Source organism: Nipponia nippon, unplaced genomic scaffold (assembly GCF_047370975.1).
Source record: "Nipponia nippon isolate SJK-2023a ecotype South Korea unplaced genomic scaffold, ASM4737097v1 scaffold_11, whole genome shotgun sequence".
Lineage (NCBI taxonomy): Eukaryota > Metazoa > Chordata > Aves > Pelecaniformes > Threskiornithidae > Nipponia > Nipponia nippon.
In genome coordinates this window covers 7,145,656-7,169,871 of record NW_028262302.1, presented here as the reverse complement: position 1 = coordinate 7,169,871, position 24,216 = coordinate 7,145,656, and the positions used below count along the sequence as shown (strand labels likewise).

Genomic DNA, 24,216 nt, shown 5'->3' with positions numbered 1-24,216 from the left:
AACACTGAGCTGAGTAAGCTGATGGGGTGGGGTGAGAGGGGAGATTACTATTCAGAGTAATATTCTATCTGAAACCCTGGCTGTACTGTTATCTAGAAAGACCAAGAGCCATAAAATGACAGCAGATAACACAAGCCAAAAAAAACAAACGGTGGCCAGTTGCTAGTGCCCAGAAAGAAGGATAAAAACTGGGAAGGCATATTTTCTTGGTTTACTTTCCGGGTCTCCAGCAATTTGTGGTTCTAGATTTCCCTGAGCCAAAGGTGGGAGAAGTGCTAGAACCAGATGTTGAAGAGAACAGATTTTACTGTGATGCTGCTTTCTTTTGTTTTGATTTCTGTTCCTCCTCCAACTATCCTCAGTCTCATTTGTGTAGGGTAGCTGATACTGGTCTGCTAAAGATGTAAGGTACAGGTGTATTTTGTTCTTAGATTTCCTATTCTAATATCGTGTTAAAATAAGTTGAGTATGGTGTATGTGTAGTGCACCTACTTGACATATCTTTTTTATCTGATGTAGTCTAGCAAGAGAATGACTGACTGTTGTTACTGACACCTCTAGAGACAGAACAGAGTAAGCAGCTGTCCTCCTCTGAACAGTATCTTTGTTCATTTGGCTTTTGTCTGATGTTCTTAGTGAGTCAGTTCAGCTACTGCAACACCCCCTGTTGTTGATAGGTGTGGAAGATGAAGGAAGGAAAAGGGTGTGGGTGCGTCTTCACTTTGGGGAGGGTTATAACTTCTCCCGTGATCTTCTTTTCCTGCAGTTCTGTGCATTCCTTGGCTCCTGCCTGGTTCCCTTCGCCTACCTCACAGTGTTGGAACTGTCAAAGTCACTGCCAGCAGCCTTACTCACAGCTTTCATCCTTATTTTTGGTAGGTGTTCCTGCTACAGCAAAACTGAGCAGGTTAATTGTTCAGAGAATTTAATTTCTGGATTATCGTATGTTACCTAGCCAGGGGATATTGGGGTTAATGAGAGAGGTTCCCAAAAGCAAAGTAATTCTGCTTTATATATATGAGGCTTTTTAATTGGTGATCCCCTTGAGAATTTTACAGTCGTCTTTAGTTCATAGGTACTTCTGTTATGTGTATAACCGCAGCGTTGGACTACATTTCACCTCAATTTTAAGAATTTTTATAAGATGGATGGTCAGGAATGATTTTTCCCAGTAGTGAAATATTGATGTCTCCCATATGAATTATAGAGGTATTTAACAGCCTACTGCATTACTGTGGAAGAGTTCACAGTAAGAAGTTAATAAAGTTCCTTGTTGAATTGAGCCAAGCAGAGAAATTAACATTGCAAATGGAGTTACCCAAATTGGGGTTTTGTGAGGACATATGATATTGAGGCATGGAGACCTAAAATATCCAAGTGATATTCATTTTTTCATAGGCAACATCTGAAAAATGACTTCTCCTGTAGCGTCCTCTGGCACCATGCTGGTACCTTAGTGGGTAGATCATTGCTGTCTGTAACACTCTCCATCTGAATATGTTAGCAGCACCTCCCAAATGGCGTTTCACAGATACTGTTGTACTGCCTGGTTTTTGTGAGTTTTTTTTTTTTTTCATTTGTTACCCAAGTAGAAGTTGAAATGTTCTGATCTGCTTCTGTTTCTAAAATTTCCCTTGTTCCCCTTGTCTTGACTGCAGTGAGGAAACTGGCTTCCTGCAATCTTGAATTCACATTGGAACCGCAAGCCTTTTTGACATTGTTGTGCATCTGTTTGTAGATACGGGCTGTATTACTTTGTCCCAATATATTCTGCTGGACCCCATTCTGATGTTCTTCCTCATGGGAGCTGTTCTGAGTATGGTGAAATGTAACAGCTGTGCGGATAGGTAAGATAAAGATGGTAATTTTGCTAAACTATAGGAACTCAACTTTCACACAGATAAAGTACTAGAACATGTCTGCCACTTGGTAATCTGCGTGAGTGGCTGAGATGAGATTGTTTCAGGAAATTTGGAGGTGAAAATGGCTCATGGTAGGGGAGAGAAATTTTTAGTATGACAGCTTGTGAAACTAGGGAGAAAGTATCATGGCTAGGGTAAACCAGGAGAGAGACTTAAACAGATTATTTTAGCATGAAAGGAAATTTCAGCAGAAATAGTGTTTATGGAACTGCAAATCCTGAAAATGAAGGTTAAAGCTTCTTAAAACTTGACAGAAAAAAAAGCTAGCATAGGGTGTTGTAGGTCAGAGAAGGAGGAATGAAGGATGGTTGGAGCCTGTTCAAGGCTTTGCTCCTTAATGGCAAAAATATTAATTGGTTATCTTGAACCAGTCATTTTGTCTCCAGGCTAGAGAAACACAGCTTATCTGTGACTGTAATCCTATAAGCACTTATAAAATCCTGATAGCTAAGGTAAATAGTGTAATTTGTTGGGTTTAGAGAAATTGGTACCAAAAATTTGAGAGAAATATAGCCAGGGTGTTTCTGAATAAAGCAGTTAAGTTGCTCAGGATATTTGCCGTAGACCCATCCAGAGGGGGATGGTGATTTATAGGTATTTGGATGTGTCAAAAGGCTTCTTTGTGGCTGGGCTGTACAGAGTAGTTTCCTCACAATGCACTCAGAATTCAAAGACATAAAAGCTTAGACTACTGGGTTATATATGAGCAATTTTTGGTTCATGAAATGTTCAAGAACTCAACTTATCAATCTTAGGGTGACTGCAGCACACGCGGCTAAAATGCAGCCTGCAGCGTCATGTGGGGCCATCCAAGGCCATCCTCATCTACAACACGCGCCCCAGGGAGTGCAAGCACTAAGTTACAGGGCAGTGTTTGATCAGCTCTGTGTGCCTTGACCTGAACGTATTTCTCATGTCTTAGAGCTAATCCTGTTTTCAAACTAGTTGATTTTATGCAAATTAAAAGCCAGCTCTAGAGATTGTGTTGCTTAGCAGGGATTTTGTCTAGACAAAATACAAGCATCAAGGCATCAGGAGTCAGTAGGAAAAGAGTTTTAAATTCTGCTGTCGTCGTTTCTCATCTAATGCTTCTCTGTGGTTCAATTTTAGTTTAGTTTGTAATTTGTTTGCTTTTTGCTGCAGCTTTTGTTTGTGCTTTGGGTAGATGTTTTCCACTATGGCCTTTCTGCTTTAGGAAAAGTAGCTGTTCTTTTTCTCCTGTTCTCCCCCACGTCCTTAGCTTTCTGAGAGATGTAAGTTTGTGTTTTATGGAGCAAAAGACCTGTTTCTATTTTCAGACCTTCCATGTGTCAGTCTTTCTTCACACTAGTATTTTAGCTTATACCCAGTGTCTATGTTCCCTTCCTTAAAGGGGAGATCTAGGGCTGCCCAGGCTTAAGTGTTCGGCCCTTCTGAAGCCTGTATCAGGGGTATCCTTGCATCATTCTAAAATTAATGAAAAAATTATCTTTCTATTCCTCGTGGGCTCCTGAGAAGAAGACGGAATGTAATTTTGCAGGGTTGCCAACTTGCTGTTTGTTTTCCTGATTGCAGATGCCCATTCAAGTAGCCATTGTTTATTTACTGACCTGCTCTATCTGTCCTGCAGGCCATTTTCTGCCTCCTGGTGGTTCTGGCTGAGTCTGACTGGTGTGAACCTTGCTGGAGCAATGGGGGTAAAGTTTGTTGGCCTTTTTGTAGTCATCTTGGTTGGCCTGAACACAATCTATGACCTATGGGACTTGCTGGGGAACCTCAGCCTGTCACTGGTGAGTGTCAAAAACTTTTCTTTACATTAAGGGTTTCTTTGTTTTGTTTTGCTTTCTTTTGCCTTTGTAATTCTCCTAGTTATTGACAACCATGGAACTAGCGAAACAGTGATACTCTGTCTGCAGCAAACAGGGGCATCTGAGGTAGATGGTGATGATTAAAGATGAAGGTTATAATGGAAAAACTATTGTCGTATGTTTTTAAAAAAAACCACATATGTCAGTGGGATACAATGTCATAAGAGCACAGCAAAAAGGTTGTTGCTTTTTCTCAAGAGAAACTATTACCTTTCCAGTTGGATGAATTTTATTTCAGTCTAGGTTAAAAATGCTCATTGGGAATGGCTGTAGAATGGCCCAAAGCAAGATGTTGTCCAACGCTGTTACATGACCTTCTGAGGAGTACGTGCTACCTGGCAGACAGGCATGTCTTGCAGCACCTAGTTTGCATAAGCAGCGCAAGCTCAGGCTCTGCTTCATGAGAGTATGGGGGCACAGGCCGTATAGCAGTAGCATGCTGTAGTCCCTCATGAGTCATAGGCATGCTCTGCAACTTGCAGTCTCCATAGTCAGTCCTGAGGATGAAGGCAGCCATAGCCTGCTCAATTTCACACACATTTAGTTCTTATAAGCTCTAAAAATTTGCTAGTGTGTTTGAGTTCCCTGTTGTAATATATTGCATTTTATATTTGGGGACTGTACAATGTAATATTTGGAGAAATACCTTGATGTACCATTTGCCTGTCTTGCAACCAGCGGGAAAACAAATTCTTCAAGCACATCTTCTAAAAGGTGTTCATTTCTCCTCTTGTCTCAGCCTCTTCTGAAGCTTGAAAATTCTGTATTTTTCACTTACTGTTTTTGTCCTCTTTGTCTCATAAACAGTGAGGGTTTGGGGGGACTTTTTCTATTCCAGCTATGTGATTTGTTTTCTCTGATTAATGTGAATCAATATGGGCTGCGAAGATGCAATGTTCCAGCTCCAGAGAAGCACTTCTTGAGCAAAGTCAGTTAATTGCATTTGAAATGGAACAAATCCATCATGTCTAAGCTTTCTGCCAGCAGACGGCTGCACAGTGACTTCATTTGTGCTGCTGGCAGCAAAGGCAGCAAGCCCCTGAGTGTTAGAATATGTAAAGAAATTCACTCCAGAAGGTAGATGCTTTCTGAATAACTAACTATTTGGCAGCCTTGGTGCTTGAGGAGGAAAAAAAAAATGAGGATTAAACCCTGAAAGCCTGAGTAACTTATCTCTGCATTTGTTAGGAAACTACTCATGACTATTTACGTGCAAGGTTTTGGGGACTGATTTGATTTATAGAATTCTCAGCTTATCTTGGTCCACTGTTCTGGTTTGCTCGATGCTGTCCTTCATGTGCGTTTTCTTTTTTGATTTTGCATTGAGGTCTGTGGTTAAAGAAAACCTTTTCACAAAGATTGAAGCATGTTGTGGTCATTTTGAGCAGGGAACTGGAGATTAGTGCATATGCCTCTCTGCTGCATAAATTTGGTTATGTACCATCAATCAGCATTTTTTCAAGTGCCCAGTGGTTATTAAGTGTTCTGCTCAAGTACTTGAGCTGAGCAACTGTTTCCTTTGTTGACTTCAGTAAGTTCTTAGTTTTGTAATGTGTTCAGCTCTTTTTCTGTTATTTCTGAAATCTTTGGATCTGTTATTAAGGGAAGGAGGATGATTAGCTTAATGATTGTATGATAGGTACCATGAAAAAAAAAATACGGAAGATAGCAAGTACATCTCCTTCGTCTGCTTTGAAGTTAAATGTGGACATTTAGCAAACAATTTCCGCTATTTAAGGTGTTTTCTTCTCCCTCAGCTTTTTATTACCCACCCTGTATTTTAGATTACTTACTCTACTACCAGCAGTGTCGGTAGGATGTGAATATGTAATTGCATCTTGGGCATCTGTGTATAAACCACCTTTCCAAGGGATTTAAATGAAATGCTCTACTTTCGTGATGAGGCAGCTAGAAACACTCACAGGTTTTGCTGCTGACTCTTCTGTGACTTCTGGCTGAGGACCAGCAACAGAAGTTGCAGTGTGAGGGCATCCTTGCTAAGTTAGCTGGTTTCTGTGAATGCAGCATATCTAGGTCCCCAAGAAGTCCTTGTTGCAGTCATATTTGCATAGGGAAACTGGTTGGAAGAATTGTATCGAGTAACTTGTGCCCTCATGTTTTCATTTTCCCTTTTGTTTAGCTTTGACAGTCACTACTCTGTAAGCCATCTCCTTGCTGCGATTTTGTGTCAAGATCTGTACTGCTCTGATAAACAAGTTAAGGTCCTTGTTTTCAAAGTGTTGTCGATGGGAGCTGCCCAACCTCCTTTGACAAAGTTAGGCATGCCCAACATTTTTGAAAATTAAACCCTCCTATTGCCTGTTTTTGTCCTTCTCCCAAGACCCTGAAATTTCAAGGTACCCCAGCTCCAGCTTTTGGAGATGCACAACAAGGTCTGCCTAAGCTTTTACCACGCACTAGGCCTTTTTGAAGTAATTTTGCACCCTGCTGGGGCTGCTTACATAGTAGGCTTCTGCTATAGGACCACTGCTCAGAGTCCTGTGAGATAAAGAGTGGAGTTGTTCCTCCAGCTGCACTGCTTGATCCGGATTGTGTTTGTTACAGGTCGTGTTTGGGAAGCATTTACTGGCTCGTGTACTCTGCCTCATCCTGCTCCCGCTTGCCCTCTACATGGCTATGTTTGCTGTTCATTTTGCAGTATTAAATAAAAGGTATTTCACAATGTTTTCTCCAGAAGAAGAATCACTTGTCTTTGCTTTGAATTAAAGGCTATTGATTATGTATTTCAGCATTTTCAGTGCCAGAAGCACAGCCACAAGCTGTGTCTTTGTTTAATTCCTTTTCCAGATTCCTGCATTGTTTTTAGAGAAAGACTCTGGCCAAGCTGGCAATGAAACAGAGCTTGAGCTTAAGAGTTTCTGAAATGCCAAGCAAGTATTCTACCCAAACTCTCTGTCTCCTTTTTTTCCCCTCCTCTCTTTCCTGGACCTGAAAATGTCTCGGCTCCATTCCTTTTATTTTTGTTTTTGTAATTAAAAAAAAAAACAACGAAAGCATTGCATTCCTGAAAAATGCTTTGGATGCGATTAAAAAAAAAAACAACAACAAAAAAAAACCAAACCAAAACTCTGAGTGTGCCCAGAGGGAGGACTCTTCTGTGAATGCCTGCAACCAAGGGATGCTTTTTATGGGGAAAGAGCACAACAGCTAGTAAAATGGCCAAGTAATGTTTTTCCATATGCTGGCATTAAGAGATGAGATGAATAAGCATTTCACCATAAAAAAAGAATATGAATAGGTGTGTGCATCTAAGGGAGCTGCAGTCATTCTTCTCCTGATGCCATGTCTGGTTTTATCTTTCTCCTTCTATAAAAACAATTTGGTAACACATGATAGAGCTTTGTATGCCTGTTTTGCCAGACTTCGAATTGTCACATTCTTTGCTGTCTTTTGTAGTGGTCCTGGGGATGGTTTCTTCAGTTCAGCATTTCAGTCCCAGCTGATCGGGAACAATCTTCATAATGTCTCCGTTCCAGAGCGTGAGTGTCCAAAGGAATAAACCGCTTTGAGTGTTGTCAGCATACGTGGAGGTTTAAATAAAAACAGCGTTTCCTGTGAGACAGTGCAGATATGCCTTCATGATCATGGTCAGATCCACGCTGTTCTTCTGTGCAGTTTTATACATTGACAGAAAATGGCTGAAAATAACACCATGTTTAGTGCAAGGTCACTAGCTGTTTCATCATATTCCTTCTAGAGGGAAAGATGCCATTTTGAGGGATTTGACAGTCTTGTGTGCGTGCATCTTTGTATTTTTTGCCCTTCATGTTGCTTGAGGCAACAAAGAGATTTGTCCTGTTCACCTTAGGTTTGTAGATGTTCAGATGTGGGATTTGTTTCCAAAATGTTTATAAATGAAAATTATGAACTCCTTTGTCACACAGCGTGCCCCTGGTTCAGCTGTGTTGTATTCAAGCATGCATATGAATTCAGGCGAAAGATGGCTCTGTGGTTGTTCCCTAATCCTCAGGTTGGCTAGGAACTACTGAGCCTTTAATATCGTTTAGCCACCTGATTACTTCAGCTTTTCTCTGGCTGTTCCCTGCTCCAGAGCTACTACTGGGAGAGCATCAGGTCCATTCTCTAAGACTGTCTTCTCCCACTTGTGTTGGAAGGCTATGAAGGAAGGTATCTGAAGCCAGGGTATCAGCTCCACTATCTGATAGCTGAGCTTGGTTCCCTTTCCTCTTGTATTGCTGTAGGGGTTGGGCGATGGAGTGCTTCAAAGTAGTCACATGCTTTTCAAACTTGGTCATGTTTTAATTTGACCAAATACTCTTATGGAAAGCTGCCTCAAACCTCTCATTATTGAAATGACACACAAAAGAACTAGCACTTCTGTTTATGTGAAACTAGGTGGGAGAATTCCAAGTGTCTCAGCCAAATGTTATGTAACAGTTTTACTGAATCGTGGTTGGGGATGGGAGATCAGCTTGTGATGAGCTGTGTGGGGTAACGTGTCAAACAGGAAATGAGTTTTCATCAAAACAAAGTGGGAGAATGCATGCCTGATCAGTCCACTGCAGACTAGCTGGGGGAGATATTTATAGGAGAGCTGCCTTATGCATTTTTTCCTCCTTCCTTCCCACATAGACTTGGCATACGGGTCTGTGGTCACAATAAAGAACCTTCGGATGGCAGGGGGATACCTTCACTCCCACTGGCACCTCTACCCGGAGGGCGTTGGGGCTCGCCAGCAGCAGGTTAGTGAACTGTGTTAGTACTGCCTCCAATTACAACCATCGACTCATTCCCATTGCACTTAGCATTAGGTGCTGTTGTGACAGGAGCTATGTATTTACTCAGCATCTGTTACCCTCTCAGTGCCACAGCTGTGCACTTGGCTTGGAAGTCTAAGTAAAAAAGGATGCTTGAAGAGAGCCTGCCACACTGCACCAGAGAGGTGACTTACAGTAACAAGGCTTCATTGTAGTAGCAAGACCAGCCTCCATAGATGGAGGCCAAGAGGACTTAAAAATAATCTTCCTTAATGAAAGTACTGTTACCTCAAGGAAGGCTGTAAAACTTACGTTTAAAACAAATACAGTACTTTATCTTATAGGTTGCATTGCTGTGTTTTAAAAGCAACAGAATAGGGCTGCTGTGTGTTGTTTTCACTCCTGCCACTGGCCTCTGTGACCTTACATGAATTACTACTTTTGTGCCTTGCTTTCCTCATCTGTCGCCAATGAACTTTGCCAAGGCTTTGCTCATTAAATTAGATACCTGTATGTTCGTAAGCTAGCCATAATGAAACTATCTGAACTCTCTAAGGGCTTCTGATTAAATAATTAAGCAATAAATCAAAGTTAAAATCAGAAATCATGTAACTATTGCTAATTAGGTAGTACAAGAATTAAGTGAATTTCTTATTTTTGTCCATCATCATCAAGCTTCACAAATCTTTGCAGCTTCTGCAGCTTTCCCAAGATGTATTTTGCAGTTTGCATGTTAGTGTCTAAAAATTGTTCTGAGCTCCTTGAAAGAAAGTTGCCAGAGAAAAACAAGTGTTTGGTTTTTAACTCCCTTCAGTCTCTGTGGTGAGGAGGAAGTTTTCAGAAATGAAAACTTTGTCTCAATCTTCTTTTCCTGCCGTTCTTCCCAACCAAAAATTCTAATACTCTCATGTGACATTGGTGTTTATTACCGTAGATGGAGATGGCATACCAAAACTGGCTCAAGGATAGGCAAAATTCAAGTGCAGAGCATGCTTTATGACATTAAAAGCAGGGAAGGGGGATTTGGAGAGGATGCTGATGGGAGTTTCCTTGAGGGTAGGTGGGAAGGTGTGGAGATTCCCCCGCTGTGCTCCCTGCCCTGGAGGTAGGACAAGGGTAGGGAGCTGGGGCAGTTTGGGGGCTGTGGAGAGGGGAAGGGAATTTAGAACTTGGAGGAGGTTTAGGGAGGAAAAGATGGAGGCAGTGATCTCTCTGCCTCCTCCTTTCCTGCCTTTCCTCATGATATAACCTCAAGGTATGAGGTTCCACCTCCAGCTCTCCCTTTTTCTCCACCCTCAGACATGCCTCTATGTTCTGCCTCTCACCCACCCACTGGGCCATCTGCTCCCACCTGAGTGGGACGCACAGGTCTGGGACTGGTCTAGGGTCCCACAGAGCAGGGCTTGCTGCTGCTGGAAGAGGAGAGTGAGCAAAGTTGGCACAGTTCCTCATGCTGCTTGGGAAGGTTGCCCTTGGGAGCAGCACCCGGGGGCCAGATGGTCTCCCCTGCCCATGGTAACAGTAGGAGCAGTTACTTTGTGTGAGTCTGAGCAGGCCGGTAAGGATTAGCTGGGTAGCATGTGCGGCTTTAACAGTTGATCCATGAATCATTCTTACCTTGCCTGGATCTTTTGGCAGAAGTATTATGGTTGTCACAGGCAGCCTGTTGTCGTAAATCTCTACCAATGATGCCTGTCTGTAAAGCCAATGCTGTTTCCATCTCCTGGTTCTGGTACTGGTCAATGATTATTCAAAAAGTTCAGGGTTTTGGATATCCTGTTGTTGTAGAAGGAGCCTCTGAGTAGGGTGAGAGGAGGTCAAGCTGTATGATTGACGGCTGTTACTCATGATGCATATGAACTGCCATTAAGTGTAGTGCTCCTGAGTGCACAGGCTATGCACTGAATAAAAGCTGTGATCTGGGTTAAGCAGTGGCCAGTAACTGACTTTCTAGGGGGCACTGTCATAAAAGTCATCCCAGGGTTTCTGTGTTACTGGTGCATTCATTTGGGACTTTGATTTGCTGGCGAATGTGTGTCTGCTATCACCAGCTTTTTTGTTGTTTGGTAAAATAATTTATCCTGTGTTTTCAGGTCACTGCCTACTTACATAAAGATTTGAATAACCTGTGGATTATAAAGAAACATGATTCGGATACAGGTAACAGATACCAGTAAAGTGCCTTTTATAACTGCTGCTTCAGTTTTTCACTTAAATATTCTGAGTTCCCTCCAGGGCAAGGTATCCTTCATGGATATGAGGGGGAGTGGAGGAAGAACAAGGGAAATCTGGCTCCATCTTGATTAATGCTGTTTGTGTCTACTCTGTTTTTGGGTTTTCTCCAGATTGTACAGCTGAAGTAAATAAGTTTTTCTCAGCTGAAGGTTGCATTGACAACTTTTCAGCTAGGTAGGGCTACAGATAACAGAGGGGAAATTAATCTGAACTCAGTAGTGGTGGAATCTGTTATTGTGGCTATGGGTCCTGGAGAAGTTGGGTCCTGGTATGTTCTGATGCACTGTGTTCGACTGATTTGCATGGATGTTTGCTTGGGACAAGATAGGGTACCGAACGTGAAGATCTATGGTTTGTACATGCATCTGTTGTTTTAGAACATCATATAGTGTAGCTGAGGCATGTTTGGTCTGGCAGAGTTTCCTTTCTTCACCTGCAGCATGTATATATAAAAATTAACAAGAACTGTCTAAACAACAAAAAATGCAAATAACCTAGATACAACAAAATTATAATCAGTGTTGCGAGAGTCATTTTATAGTTCATGAAATAAATATATAGTTTTGGTGTTCAGTTAGCCTGACCAGGCATCCTCTTTATTTAAGGGCAGTATGTGCTGCTTAGGGCCATGTTCTTTGGAGTAGCACTTGGGGCTGATCTTTAAACTAGAGCAGTGCTTTACACCAGGCTTAGAGTCAACACAAATTAGTTTGCCTTGTATTGTCTGCTTGAGGGATGAGCATTTACAAGAAACTTTCTAAGACCCTGATATGTTTGTCAGTGCATTGATATGATTAGTTTGTCTTCCTTCAGCAGATCTGTCAGACCCCTCGAGCCCTGTGGAGTTTGTGAGGCACGGAGATATTATTCGTCTGGAACATAAAGAGTAAGGATGATTTCTGGGATTCAAAGAGGCTGCGTGATTGAATAGAATTGGTGGGAGATTTGTCCTGCTGGAGGCTACGTGGTTAGGCCAGCACAAGTGGGCTGTGTGACAGAGGTGTTTGTATATCTGCATTTCCAGTGTGAAGTTTGTGGAGTTTTTCTTCTATGGTTTATGTTTTGAAGGGTGTCTCTTAAATGGGAAACTTCTAACAGAACCACACAACTTCATTAGAAATACCTACCTAAGCAGCAGAGGGATTTGTTCAGCTGTGTGAAGTGCAATATTAAGGGTAACTGCTGTAAAGAAGCAATTTCAAAACCCTCCTTCTGTTGCTTGTCCCCACTCTCTGAGTTTTCTAGGCAAATAGTGTGGGTTTTTTGTCAGTCTACTGCAGGTGTCCTGTTCCTATGTGCATAGGCAGTATCTACCTGCTGAAGTTCTCAACAGCACTGAGATCACAGCACTGAAACACTTTTAATGAAAATGCCAGCTGGTGCCTTCCCTTTCTGTAGGGAACACCCAAGAGGAAGCAGGGGAACCCTAGTGACTTGATATTTAATCTTCATCTAGTCTAATGTCACTGTGCCACAATGCTCTGTGCTGTCGCAGCTTTGATTTCTTAACAGAAGCTCTAAACTTGTGAACCTGGAAATCATGTCATATTGCATTCAGTATTGTGTGTTCACAAATCATTACTTAGGTTTCCAAAATGATTTTAAGATTTAAAAAAAAAAATGCCTTGGATTTTGGGTTTTACTACCAAATATATGATAAGGAAGGTTATAAAATCTTGATTAGGCAGTACTGGTTAGGTCCTGATTAGGTCTCTGAAATGGGCGGTGAAACTGTGGTGCTGCGGCAAAGATCCGGCAGATGGCTCTCATCTCCTTGCTACGAACCTCATGTGGCACCGGCAGAGGGTTTCTGTGCAGATAAGGCCAGGCTGGATGCAGCTGCATTGTTGTCAGGGTGGTTCTTTGTCTGAGTGGTTTTATTAAGGACTGACCAGGATATGGCCAGATTTTTCTGGTTGCCCCAGTTAGCAGTCCCTGCTAGGGTGGGAGGCTGTTTTGCACCCTGTACAGCTGGGGCTACTGATCCCCCCCCCCCCCCAGTAAATCTGTGTCTGACTATGTGGTACAATCTTTCCCCTCAAAAGCAAAACTGATAATCAAGGGAGGTCAGGGTCTTGCTTTGCTTCTTGCAAGAGCAGGACTGTTAGTCCCAGCTTTACTCTTCATTTAAAACCAACAATGTCTTTTCCACTTGGAGGTGGTGGATTGTAGCTTAAAGGTTGGATTTATTCATGCTGTCCTCCTTTTCCAGCATTGCCCAGTGTGGCATAAGCTCAGAATCGCATGGTGGGAAGTGGCAGTTTCACTCTGTGGCCCCCATCACTGTTAAGGCTGCATCCTGCCCTGCCTTTGGCTGGAATTCAGTGGTCAAAGGTCTGGCAGCTCTCTGAATGGCTCAAACCAAAGTTCTTATCACAAATTAACCGAGACATAAAACCAAACAAGGTTTGACTTTTAATTTCATTTCAGAACTTCTAGAAATCTTCACAGTCACCAGCATGAGGCTCCCCTGACAAGGAAGCATTTCCAGGTCACTGGCTATGGAATAGTAAGTCAATGGCAAGATGAAACAAAAGCTCCTTCTTTTGGGGAGAGTTCATACCATGCCAAGGGGATTTATTCTTGCTTTTTTAGTTTATTTGCCAAGGTGATAGATGTGCATCTACCATATTGGAGGAAAAACTGATTTAGTATGAAATAGCTTATCTCATATTTAAGGTCTGTTTAGCGTGAACACAGACAAGAAAATAACTTAAGCTTTTACTGCCAGACTAGCTTTGGCAGTGTTCAACTCCAGAAATGCCAAACTGAGCAACCTTGAAGTTGCTCTGACAAGTACTATTTTATGTATTTGGCCTTGTCACGTAGACAAGTGCCTTTTTTTGACAGAATGATGACAGAATTTTGAATCACAAAAATGAAATCTGCTTTGAGGGCTGAATTTCCAAACGCAAGGGGCTGTTGCCTAAACCCTTTTTGTGAAGCAACCAAGTTACCCCTGTTTAAAATGCAACTCTGAGCCACAGTCAAGTATGAATTGGAAGCAAAAAAATTTAAGGTTGGCAAGATAAAAACATATTTGTGAGTAGCTGCTCATGTCTAGAATCATCTCTTCCTGATGGGAAATCTCTTCTGTGAAGTCTGAGCGAGGGTAGCCTAGGCTCCTTTGTTTTAGCTTTGCCACCATTAGAGTTTCAGAAGTTCCTGTTTGCAGTGCTTCAATCCTGTATGTCTTCTAGTTGGTTTTGGGATTTTTTGCTTTTTTTGTGTTTGCGTTGTTTGGTTTTTTTTCTCCTATGGCATGTTTGCATGATAGAATGGAACAGGAGACTCCAATGATTTCTGGCGGATTGAAGTGGTGGGCAGAAAGGCTGGGAAGCTCATCAAAGTCCTACGGAGTCAGGTCCGGCTAACCCATGTGTCCACAGGGTGTATATTGGGCTCTTCTGGAAAGACTCTGCCAAAATGGTAAATAGCTTCTAATCCCCCTCCACCCGTGGAAGGCCTTGAGCTGATATGTTCCTTTGCTCGATGGTACTTTTAAACTAAGCAATAGCTACATTTCCTCCATTTCTTCATCATTAAAAGAATAAAACAGTAACTAGCAGGTACTAAAAATATAACCAGAGGGGAAGATCTGGGTTAGGGTTATGCAGTCTGTTACAGTGAAGGTATACAGCTCTGAAAAATAATATCCCTTGCTAAGAGATCCAAGAGTGGCATGGGCATAGGTCTTGTCATCTGGTAAGTCCAGGAGGGGATGACAGATGTGTTCTTCAAGGCCCATTTTATCCTTGTGATTCACAAAAATTGCTAGAAACTGGGGCAGTTCATGCTGTTCCATACCATAATCCTCCAAATTTCTTTTTTTTTCTTTGGTATTAATTTATTTTGTGGTTGGAAGACCACCTGCCATTTTTGCATGCAGCATCTGAAGCAAGGGCAATGGTAAACAAGCTGCTATTAGCAGGGGTCGTGATTTAATACATCCTTAGATGATATGCCTTCGTCATTAAAATGAGGTATATGCAGAAACATCCAGACTAATGCCAAGCAAGCTGCTGTATCTGCAAAGCTGTACTGTGTGGGGATGCTAACATGGATCCTGAAGCAGCAGGCTGTGGGGTCCTGTTGCTTCTGTTTCCAGAGAAGCCTCTGTGACTGCTAGCTTAGGTTTCCCTTCACTGTGTTATAGTAAAAAGGGCTTCTAAGGAATCCTGTTGATGCTGAATCATAGTGAGTGCAGGCAGATACCTCTGGTGACTGCCTGGTCAGGAATGTAAGTGCCATTTAGACTTTACTGGTAAAACTGGGCTCATGGGTAAATAATGTGATTGGTTTAAAAAAAAAGTCAACAGGATTCAAGAAAGGGTGTATATTTTTTCTTCCCTCTGACACAAACTTACCCTGTGAATGGAAGTTATTGCCACAAAATATTGATGACATTAAGAGCTGAGGAGAAAAAAATACTTGTTAACTGCAAATAAGCATGGTTAGAGTATATTGGATTTTTATATGTTTTTTTAGGAATTTAAAGGGGAGTAATCACTGTCCTTCAGAGAATTAAGTGGTGATTAATAAATGGAATTAATTAATTAGTGGAGTTAAGTCTGCTAAGTGGTAATTGATAGAAAATTCCTTATTAATCTGTCACATTACTGCAGGGTTTGATGCACTTTCTCCCAAAGTGTTTGATGTGACCTGCTAGAAATAGGGTGACAGCCTAAATGAACAGGTGGTGGGATCCTCTAAAGTCATTCTTTTGTTTCTGTAATACAGTTGCTGTAGGCATGGATTGACTTAAATTAACGATGGTGGTTTTCTTCTGGAGAGACTGTAAGGGCTGACTTGAAGTAGTTTCTAGTTGTTAGTGTGCATCATCTTCAAAAATCCCGCTGCTTATGTATGGATCTAGGTTTTTTTAGTTTAGATGCCCAAAGTTAGAAATGTGCTTCAAATATTCAGTAGAATTTTGATGTTGGCTGCCTTGCAAATCTGTTTTGGTTTATGCATGTTGCTTAGGGCATGTAAGAGTGTGTAAGAACGCAGCTGCTGGGGTTGAGTGGTATGGTAGGTGTTATGGGGAAGTATAAAGCTAAATGGGGAAAAAATCAGACATGAACTGGAAATATTGAGTGATCTTTTGTGGGGTGGTGGCTAACTGTTCTGTGGTTCCTCAGGGGCTGGGAACAAGTGGAAGTCACCTGCACACCATACCTGAAGGAGACTCCCAATTCCCTCTGGAACTTTGAAGATCATATTAACCCTAAGTGTAAGTCACTTATTTTCCTTTGAGAGTGCATCTTGGCTAGCTGTTAAAGGAAGGGATGAGCTATCAGATGGCAAGAACTGGCATTCGATGTTTGGAATTTGTGTGTTCTTTCGCAACTGAAGCGCGAACTTGCTGAACTTTGGCCAGTTGTTCAGAGATGCGTAGCCTTTTTCTACTACACTGTTTGTACTGTAAGCTGGTGATAATGCTTCAAGTGTAGTGGAAGTACAAAGACTTTTTTTAAGGATTTTGAGATCTTCATGGGTAACAAAAGTGTGAAGTTTTACAGGCACTGCAGTACCGGCTGTTATTTTTAACATCATTGGTTTAATTGGGACTTATTGTCGTCGATATGAGTATGTCATATATACTTTAATGTTTTTTTTAAAAAGCTAGGATCCACCCTATTCTGGTGTATTTTTTTCCTTCTCTTACTGGGGGCATACTAAATAATGATTTTGCAGTATCATCAAGAAATGAATAGAAGTGTGACAGAGAACTAAGTTTGCCAGTAGTGACAGATGGGCCTTGCAGCCTCATCCAGGGTTAGATATGTGTCACAGCCTCAGTTGGCCTGAATTATTCGATACAATTTTCATCGCATGAATTGCAGATGACTTGGGCTGAGTTCTGAGTTATTAAGAAACCTAGCGTTCTCCATCCTTTCAGAGCAACTTTATGCAAACCGAAGGAGAGGAATCCTGGGCTGTTGGCTTAGTAGAATTTCCTCTTCTGTTGTAATGCATTTTACATTCCCACTCTCATGGCTCATTTACAGATAAACAGCAGCCTATGAACAATATGTCTCTAATTTCAGCTAGAAATACATATTTGTTTATTTCATGGACTTTTGTCTATTTCTCTTGCCCCTGGAAGCAAAGGAGGAAATCTAGGAGTACATCAGTTGTGAAATTCACTGGGGGATAGTTTTGACTGCAAGCCTCTGTGTTTAGAATATGAATTAATTGCGCAGGGAATTAAAAGAGGTGCTAGAAGCAGATTTGTGACAGGAGGAGAGAGTTTTGTTTATTATGAAAGAGGCAAATAAAAGTAAACCGTACAGACTTCTAATCTATTTTTCTCTCTTTTTCTAAAGTGCCCAATATCAGCCTGGATGTTTTGAAGCCCTCTTTTGCAGAAATTCTTCTAGAATCCCACATGGTTATGATCCGGGTAGGATATCATTAATTCTAGACTGTAGTTTTCTTCCTCCTTTCTCTTGCATTAAAAAGAAATAGCATTTTCTGAGATATCTGGGTGATGTCTGCAAGCTAGGGCAGAATTTACATGCCCCAGCAACCTACTTGAATTTATACTTAGAAAAAGGGGTGGTCCTGCAGCTAAATCTTCCAAAAGTTTGGAAGCCTTGGGCTTGATGCCTGGCTCTGCTGTTGGCGTGATCTAGCTACAGCCTAGTTACGTAATCTCTCCACTGCTGAAATTCGGCTCTATAAAGGAGAGTTGGAAATTTTCCCTACCCTACTGGAAGGTTTTAAAGTTAAATTAGTATTTGTGAGGCAGGAGGATATTACTGTGGTCTGAGCCAGGAAAATTAGCTAAACAGACACTTAGGAGAACAATAATGTTTGGACTGAAAATGGAAAACTTCTAGTTTTTTTTTGAAAGTTCATCGAGGTGCTGTGTTTTCTGCTCTCATCTTCCCTATTTATCCCTGAATATAAAACAAAGAGCTGGATTTAATATTTTCAAGGTGGACTACTCTTGCAGTCTTTCCCCGTGATTGTTCTTCGTGCTCTTGGCCACAGCCCTTCTGCTTCCAGCTCCTCAATCCTTCATCTGAAGAATGAGAAGTTACTATTTTGAGAAAGGAGTCTAAGGTTTTATTTGCTACTGTTTGTACAGCTCTTCTCAGATTATTAAAAGAAAGATGGTAGTCAAGCAAATTGTTATTAATGGTAAGCATTTCCATGGCAACTAGTGATATTGCTGTCTCAGGTAAGGAAGCACCTGCATGAGTTTCCATGGAAATAGTCTTTCTGAGGCTTTTATTTCAGAGTGGAGGGAAACCTGTCGAAGTAGTCTCTTAATGAACAAAGGTCTTGCTTATGCAACATGTATCCTCAGTGACAGAAAAGCTGGAGAAGAGAAATGAGGGAATACTGTCTCTAATGGTACACAAAGAACTTTTTCACTTGCACAGTAATATTAAAACATTCATTGTCCTTATTGTGGCCGTCTCCGAAAGATGGTGTGTTTATGTAGTCAGAAAACAGCCTTTACTCAGGAAGAGTAGTCATTTATGTTTGTGTACCCAGACGTTTCTGGGCAGGCTTTGCAGCATAACTGCCTGCTCATTTAAATTTTATCTTGACTTACCTGTAGGGAAACAGTGGCCTCAAACCAAAGGACAATGAAGTTACTTCCAAACCTTGGCACTGGCCCATCAACTACCAGGTATATTGATCAATACTCCTTCCTTTCTGTTTTCAAGTGCTCTTGCTGTGCTTCTTGAAGCATAGCACCTCTTAATTACATTGAAGATGTTGTCAGCTTTATTTTATAGCACCTGAGCTGCATGGATGGGAATTAGTCTCACCTTCGACACTGCAAAATACAAACTGGATTGATGCAAACCCTTTTTACTCCCTTCTGGTCTCTTTCCTCAGGGCCTGCGTTTTTCTGGTGTCAATGAGACTGATTACCGGGTTTATTTGCTGGGAAACCCGGTAAGTTGGGGTGGGAGGCTCCAAGCCCATGTCTTTAGCAAATTTTAGCTTACTCTTGCTTCTGCCAGTGACAATGATTCTCTTCCTCCTCCTCCTCCTTTTGGACTGCCTCTCTCGTTCTCTTATGCTTGCAGGTGGCTTTTCATTTTCTCTCACATGCACATACCTATGTCCAGCCTAAAGCCCCGAATCTTTCTTTTTTTCCGATGTAGGTGATTTGGTGGCTAAATCTGGTCACTATTGGGTTATATCTTCTGATGGCAGTTTCCACTGCAGTGACCCTGAAGAGAGGTGTCCAGCTGACATCTGAACTCAAAGGTGAGGTTAGTCTTCCTATCCCTCCTGCACTATAGAATCCCTATTATAACATCCTGGTCTCCTGATACAGGAAAGTTCATCTTGGGACTCCTGTATTAAAAAAATCCTTTTTTTATATTGTATTAAAACCCTGGGGGTTGAACAAAATACACTTGAGGCAGCTGTATGTACAAACAATAAGCTATATAGTGCTTTCAAAGTGTAGCACTGAAGGATGTGACTGTTAACAAAGGGTTCCATACTAGAAGTAATTACCCTGAATAAATCTCAGTTTTTGCATGGCAGACCATTCCTGGTGAGTTGCCAGATTTCCTAAGCCTGTAAGACTTGATCAGAAATCCTCAAGTCAGCAAGGGCCCTGAGACACCGACTTAGCCGAAGACAAGAGTTCTGGAAGTGGCTCACAGGCAGGAGATGTGATCAGTGGCTCCTCAAAAGTCTTACCACTCCTTTGCTGGAGAGTACGGAGCTGGACAGGGTATAAGCTGGCATCTTAAGGTGATACAAAGATATGAGTCTCGGTAGGCTTTTGCTGCCTTGTTTTCTTGCAGGAGACAAGGGCTTGGATGAGTCAGTAGCTCACCTGCCAGCTCTGCTCTGCAGGTGATCACCCAGCCTAACATGGGAGTTGCTTATGAACTGCTCAAGAGGCAAGGTGTTGGCCACAATTGCAGTCAGTTACACTGGTTACTGCGGCTCAGAAATGACCAGATGTGTATCTGTTGGAAAGACTATTTGATCTGGACATGTCAGTAGGAGAAGGTGATAAAACGTATGTCAGGGAAACCTTCCTGATGCAGAGATCTACTGGTCCCATAGTTTTTAGCTTGTTCTTTATTGCAGGCTTCCAATATGTTTTTTTCTAGTAGAGATACTTACCCACATAAGTTACTGATAATAGGCTTCCTTTTCACAAATGCCTTTTGCAGGCACCTTAAAAGTGTGTGAATGGCAGGACTTTGTGTGTCAGGGGTGGGAAACCACTGAGCTTAGGTTATTGAGCAATGTCCACAAGGAAAAGAGCGGGAGCTTCATATCTCAGATAGTTTAATAGTGAACAGGAGAGATCTTCAACAAAAATACTGCAAGGAGCTACCAGTATTGGCTGTAAGGGAGACACATCAGTTGGATCAATGCCCTGCTCTCAAGCTCTGCATGTGCTCTGTACTACTGTAGTATGCACGGTATTTTGAAATGAGAAATGTTTCCTGATATTTATGAAAAGCAAATGACAAATGCAAGAGATACAATGATCCTTTATTATGTCCAATGCCAAGGTTGTAGAGCTTTTCACAAACCCTAATAAGTCATACTTTGACCATTCCAGTTTACATCAATGGTTGCTTCATTTTGTAGATCTCTTTGTGGGAAGTGAATTTTAAAATGCATTGTGAAACTATTCAGTTACACAATAAGTTATTGGCTAAGCTGCATGCAGACACCAGAGCTCTTAGTCCCTTCCCCAGGCTCTGAAAGCTGGCAACATTTCTTCCCAGGTAGGGCTGGCAAAGTGATCATCTCAATGGCTTGTAGTCTCATTGCAGAGAGAATAAAAAACATCAGAAACTGGAATGACGTAATTGGTCTGATGTACGTCCTGAGAAACTGCAAGTTCAGTCTTAACATAGAGCATGGTCAACCTCCTGCCAGTCCCTTAAGACTTACGCCTTTGTATATCTTTTCTGATAACTGTTCTCCTGAAAAGTGTTTGTATGTTTATAAAGAATACAGCTAGGATGTTGCAGAGCCTTGGAGCAATTTCAGACCAGTACATGACTTCCTGCAAAGATCATTCCTGTTTACTTACTATGATAAGGCTCGCAGATAGGCACTGTAGTTGAGTTTTTCTCTGCTGAAGTCTGTTTATTTGTGTTCCAGAACTGTCCAGAGTCGTGCTACGTGGTGGAGGGCAGATCATGCTGGGCTGGCTCCTTCATTACCTCCCTTTTTTTATGATGGGCCGAGTTCTCTACTTTCACCACTACTTTCCTGCCATGCTTTTTTCCAGCATGTTGACAGGTAAATACTAGAGTCTGGGAGAAGACAATTCTGTTAAATGGAATGTTTTCAGACTAAACGATATATTTTTTCTTTATAGTTTTTCTGCTTGCTTGTGCAAAGTGCTTGAAAACATTCACTAGTTCAAAATGTTTTTCACAAAGCAGCTTGCAGTGCCAAATTGTCTTTTGTTACCACCCTGAAGAGGTAGTCATATCTAGTGCTTAGGGCATTTAAATTTCGAGACGTGATTCCTATTCTCTGCTATATCACTGTTCTTACATATGCTTTTATACAAGTTACTTCCCTTTGTTTGCTGCCCCCACTTTTCTGCATGTCTGTTTGTAATTCAGTCTTGGTAGTTTTTCCTGTGATTTTGTACCTACTTAGCATGCTGTAGCCCAGATCTCTTTTGCATTTACTGAAATGGAGAGGTAGGAAAAAAAAAAACCTTCTGCTGACACAAAACAATCCGTATAGTTCTGAAGGCCCTCGTGGGACCCCACCTAGAGTACCGCATCCAGCTCTGGAGCCCTCAGCAGAAGAAAGATGTGGACCTTGTAGAACAGATCCAGCGAGGGCCACTAAGATGATCAGAGGGCTGCAGCACCTCTGCTATGAAGACAGGCTGAAGGAGCTGGGGTTGTTCAGCCTGGAGAAGAGAAAGCTCCGGGGAGACCTTATAGTGGCCTTCCAATACTTAAAGGGGGCCTGTATAAAAGAGGGGGAGAGACTCTTTATAAGGGCAGATGGCGATAGGACAAGGGGGAATGGTTTCAAACTGAAAGAGGGGAGATTTAGATTAGATGTTAGGAAAAAATTCTTTACTCAGGTTGCCCAGAGAGGTTGTGGATGCCCCATCCCTGGCAGTGTTCGAGGCCAGGTTGGACGGGGCCCTGAGCAACCTGGTCTAGTGGGTGGCATCCCTGACTATGGCAGGGGGGCTGGAGTTAGATGATCTTTAAGGTCCCTTCCAGCCCAAGCCATTCTATGATTCTATGATAAATGAATTTAAAAATTGACAAGGTTTTCTGGTGTTAACAGAGCTTTGTGAGACCAGTCTGTGGCTGAATGTAGCAGCTCTGTTCTTTGGCCTCTGCATTGCTCCTGACTTCTACCTCTTCCTTCTCGTAGGAATCACCTGGGACACATTGCTGTGGTTCTGTGCCGGGTTCTTGTCACCCAGCACTACAGCTAGAAAAGTATATGGAGGGGGGTTCCTGGCACTGGTTTTGCTCACCATGTACAGGTGAGTGCTGAAAGCTGAACTTTTCCTGAATGTGTGACAGTCACTGTCTCAATGGAAACCTTAGTGCCTGTTAATTATCCTTCACCTTTGTCTCTGCCTCTCTTCTCTGCTAAACTTGTTGACATCATCAAGCCCAATCCTAAACCCTCAAATTTTATTAGATTCAGCATCTGTGTCCCAGTATACATTATAAAACATCTTTCCATTGCAGGGAATCTTTCTTTTATCCCAGCACTCACTGTGAACACTCTATTCTCCTCCAAACCCACAGCTCAGTGGTTTCTGATTCTAGTCCTCATGTCAGATGGTGCCACATCCCTCAAATACAGGCAAATTCTTCCTTGCTGTAGGTTTTATCAGCTGGCTTTTCTCCAAAGCTATTGCTTTCGAAGAAAAAATACCATCTGTGATAAAACTGTGTACTATGTATATATTGTGTTCAGCAGAGATTAGAAGGTCCCCAGTGGAGCTTAGAGCAGCCCAAAAACAAAGGTCCTGTAGGACATCTGTATGCACTACTCTGCTGCAATGTTCTTGAGACAGAAAACTCTGCAGTCCCTGATGAGCATTTGGTTTCTTTCCACAGCTTCTACCTCTTCCATCCTCTGTCTTACGGGATGATAGGACCCATGGCTTCTGACCCCAGCAGCCCCATGGCAGGGCTCCGGTGGATGGACTCCTGGGAGTTCTAGAGCCAGCAAAGGGAGCCTGGGAACAGCGGATGAGAAGCATGAGATCTGCCGCATGTCAGGCTGATTCTGGTGCTTTGGAAACATGTGACTGTAAAATGTCCTCTCTGGAGAACTCTGGGTATAGTAGCCCTGTTGCTTTGGCATTTGTTTGCACTGCCTGCATTGGAAGATGCAGAGGATGACCATGAGAAGGTCCTCTTAAAAAGGCTCCTGTCCTGAACCCTTAGGTTATATTCCTGGACAGCAAATCTCAATTTTTTTGAGCAATATATATCAGTCAAACAGCAGTGGCATTCCAGCTGTCAGACCAGTACAAGTTGGAGGCTGTGTGTAGTTGCGTGTTCACATGTGTGTGTGTGTCTTCCTTCTGGTAATCTAAGCATCATTGCAGTTTGAGAGCCAGACAGTGTCTGAGACATTAGGACTTTTATCATGATTAACAACCTTTCTTATAGCGAGGTTTTTGAAAGCTTCATGTAAGTATCTCGGGACCTTCATTCTACCCTGCCCCGGCTGTCTGCATTTTTTTGTTCTGACCCTGAATTTTTAGAATTGGACTGAAAGGGGTCTGCTTGAAATCTCCTGAGCCACCGTGCCTTGCCTGTCTCCCAGGCCCTCTGCAGACACAGGAGATGGAGATTGTTTATCCCTGTATACTGCCTTGCTTTCTGGTCACCTTTAATCATTTATAACAATCACCTAGCGGGCCTGCGCTCAGAGCCAGACTGTTCCAGGTCAGCACTTTGTAGCTTCTTTGCAGTTCTGTCTGAAACCGCGAAGGAAATTACAGTGGAAATAGCAGACAATTTATTTTCTGCCCCAGTATGCTGTGAAGACCGGCTTCTTGGGGGTGTACTAGAGACTGAAATGATAGCTTGGGAATTTTACAGACAGCTGTCATTCATGTTTTCATCCCAGCTATTCCAGTGCTAGTACCTGTGCTTTTAGGGGGAAGACTTCATCTTAATGAATGTGGCATCTGCAAAACTGGCTGTCAGTGCCATGGTATCTGCGCACTGTATTCCAGCAAGTTCCCTCTCATAGATGGCTGACCATCAAATTACTGTATTGAAGAAAATGTGAGGCCAGGCAAAAATTCTTTGTCTGCTAAGTGTCAAGAGCCATGGGATGCTGAAGCCACCCCTTCCAAGAAAGCGGAATACTATTTATCAGGTGCCTTTCTCCTGTGTTAGGTCTATTTTTGTAAGTGTTCCTTTTATTCCATCTCCTACTCTTTACCCAATTTCAACTTCTTGTCACAGTTCAAGCTTGCTACCTTGTAGCATCCAACATGAA

General features: G+C 42.2%; 1 protein-coding gene across 2 annotated transcripts in view; it reads left to right on the top strand.

The window, feature by feature from the left end:
* Positions 1–24,216, top strand: part of POMT2 (protein O-mannosyltransferase 2) — a 30,236-nt gene that overhangs the window by 2,315 nt on the left and 3,705 nt on the right. Inside the window, exons 4-21 of one of the 2 annotated variants that reach the window (XR_015702260.1) lie at positions 767–875; positions 1,739–1,847; positions 3,532–3,691; positions 6,335–6,441; positions 7,187–7,269; positions 8,384–8,493; positions 10,602–10,668; positions 11,557–11,629; positions 13,174–13,252; positions 14,021–14,172; positions 15,885–15,976; positions 17,073–17,149; positions 18,320–18,391; positions 18,604–18,663; positions 18,876–18,981; positions 20,860–21,000; positions 22,114–22,228; positions 22,815–23,038. Coding sequence is in view for 1 of the 2 variants with exons in the window: in XM_087747395.1 (XP_087603521.1) it covers positions 767–875; positions 1,739–1,847; positions 3,532–3,691; positions 6,335–6,441; positions 7,187–7,269; positions 8,384–8,493; positions 10,602–10,668; positions 11,560–11,629; positions 13,174–13,252; positions 14,021–14,172; positions 15,885–15,976; positions 17,073–17,149; positions 18,320–18,391; positions 18,604–18,663; positions 18,876–18,981; positions 20,860–21,000; positions 22,114–22,228; positions 22,815–22,920 (1,815 nt within the window). In the remaining variant the exon portion in view is untranslated. Of the gene's footprint in view, positions 1–766; positions 876–1,738; positions 1,848–3,531; positions 3,692–6,334; positions 6,442–7,186; positions 7,270–8,383; positions 8,494–10,601; positions 10,669–11,556; positions 11,630–13,173; positions 13,253–14,020; positions 14,173–15,884; positions 15,977–17,072; positions 17,150–18,319; positions 18,392–18,603; positions 18,664–18,875; positions 18,982–20,859; positions 21,001–22,113; positions 22,229–22,814; positions 23,039–24,216 lie in introns of those variants that run through there. The other variant, XM_087747395.1, reaches the window with a different exon arrangement.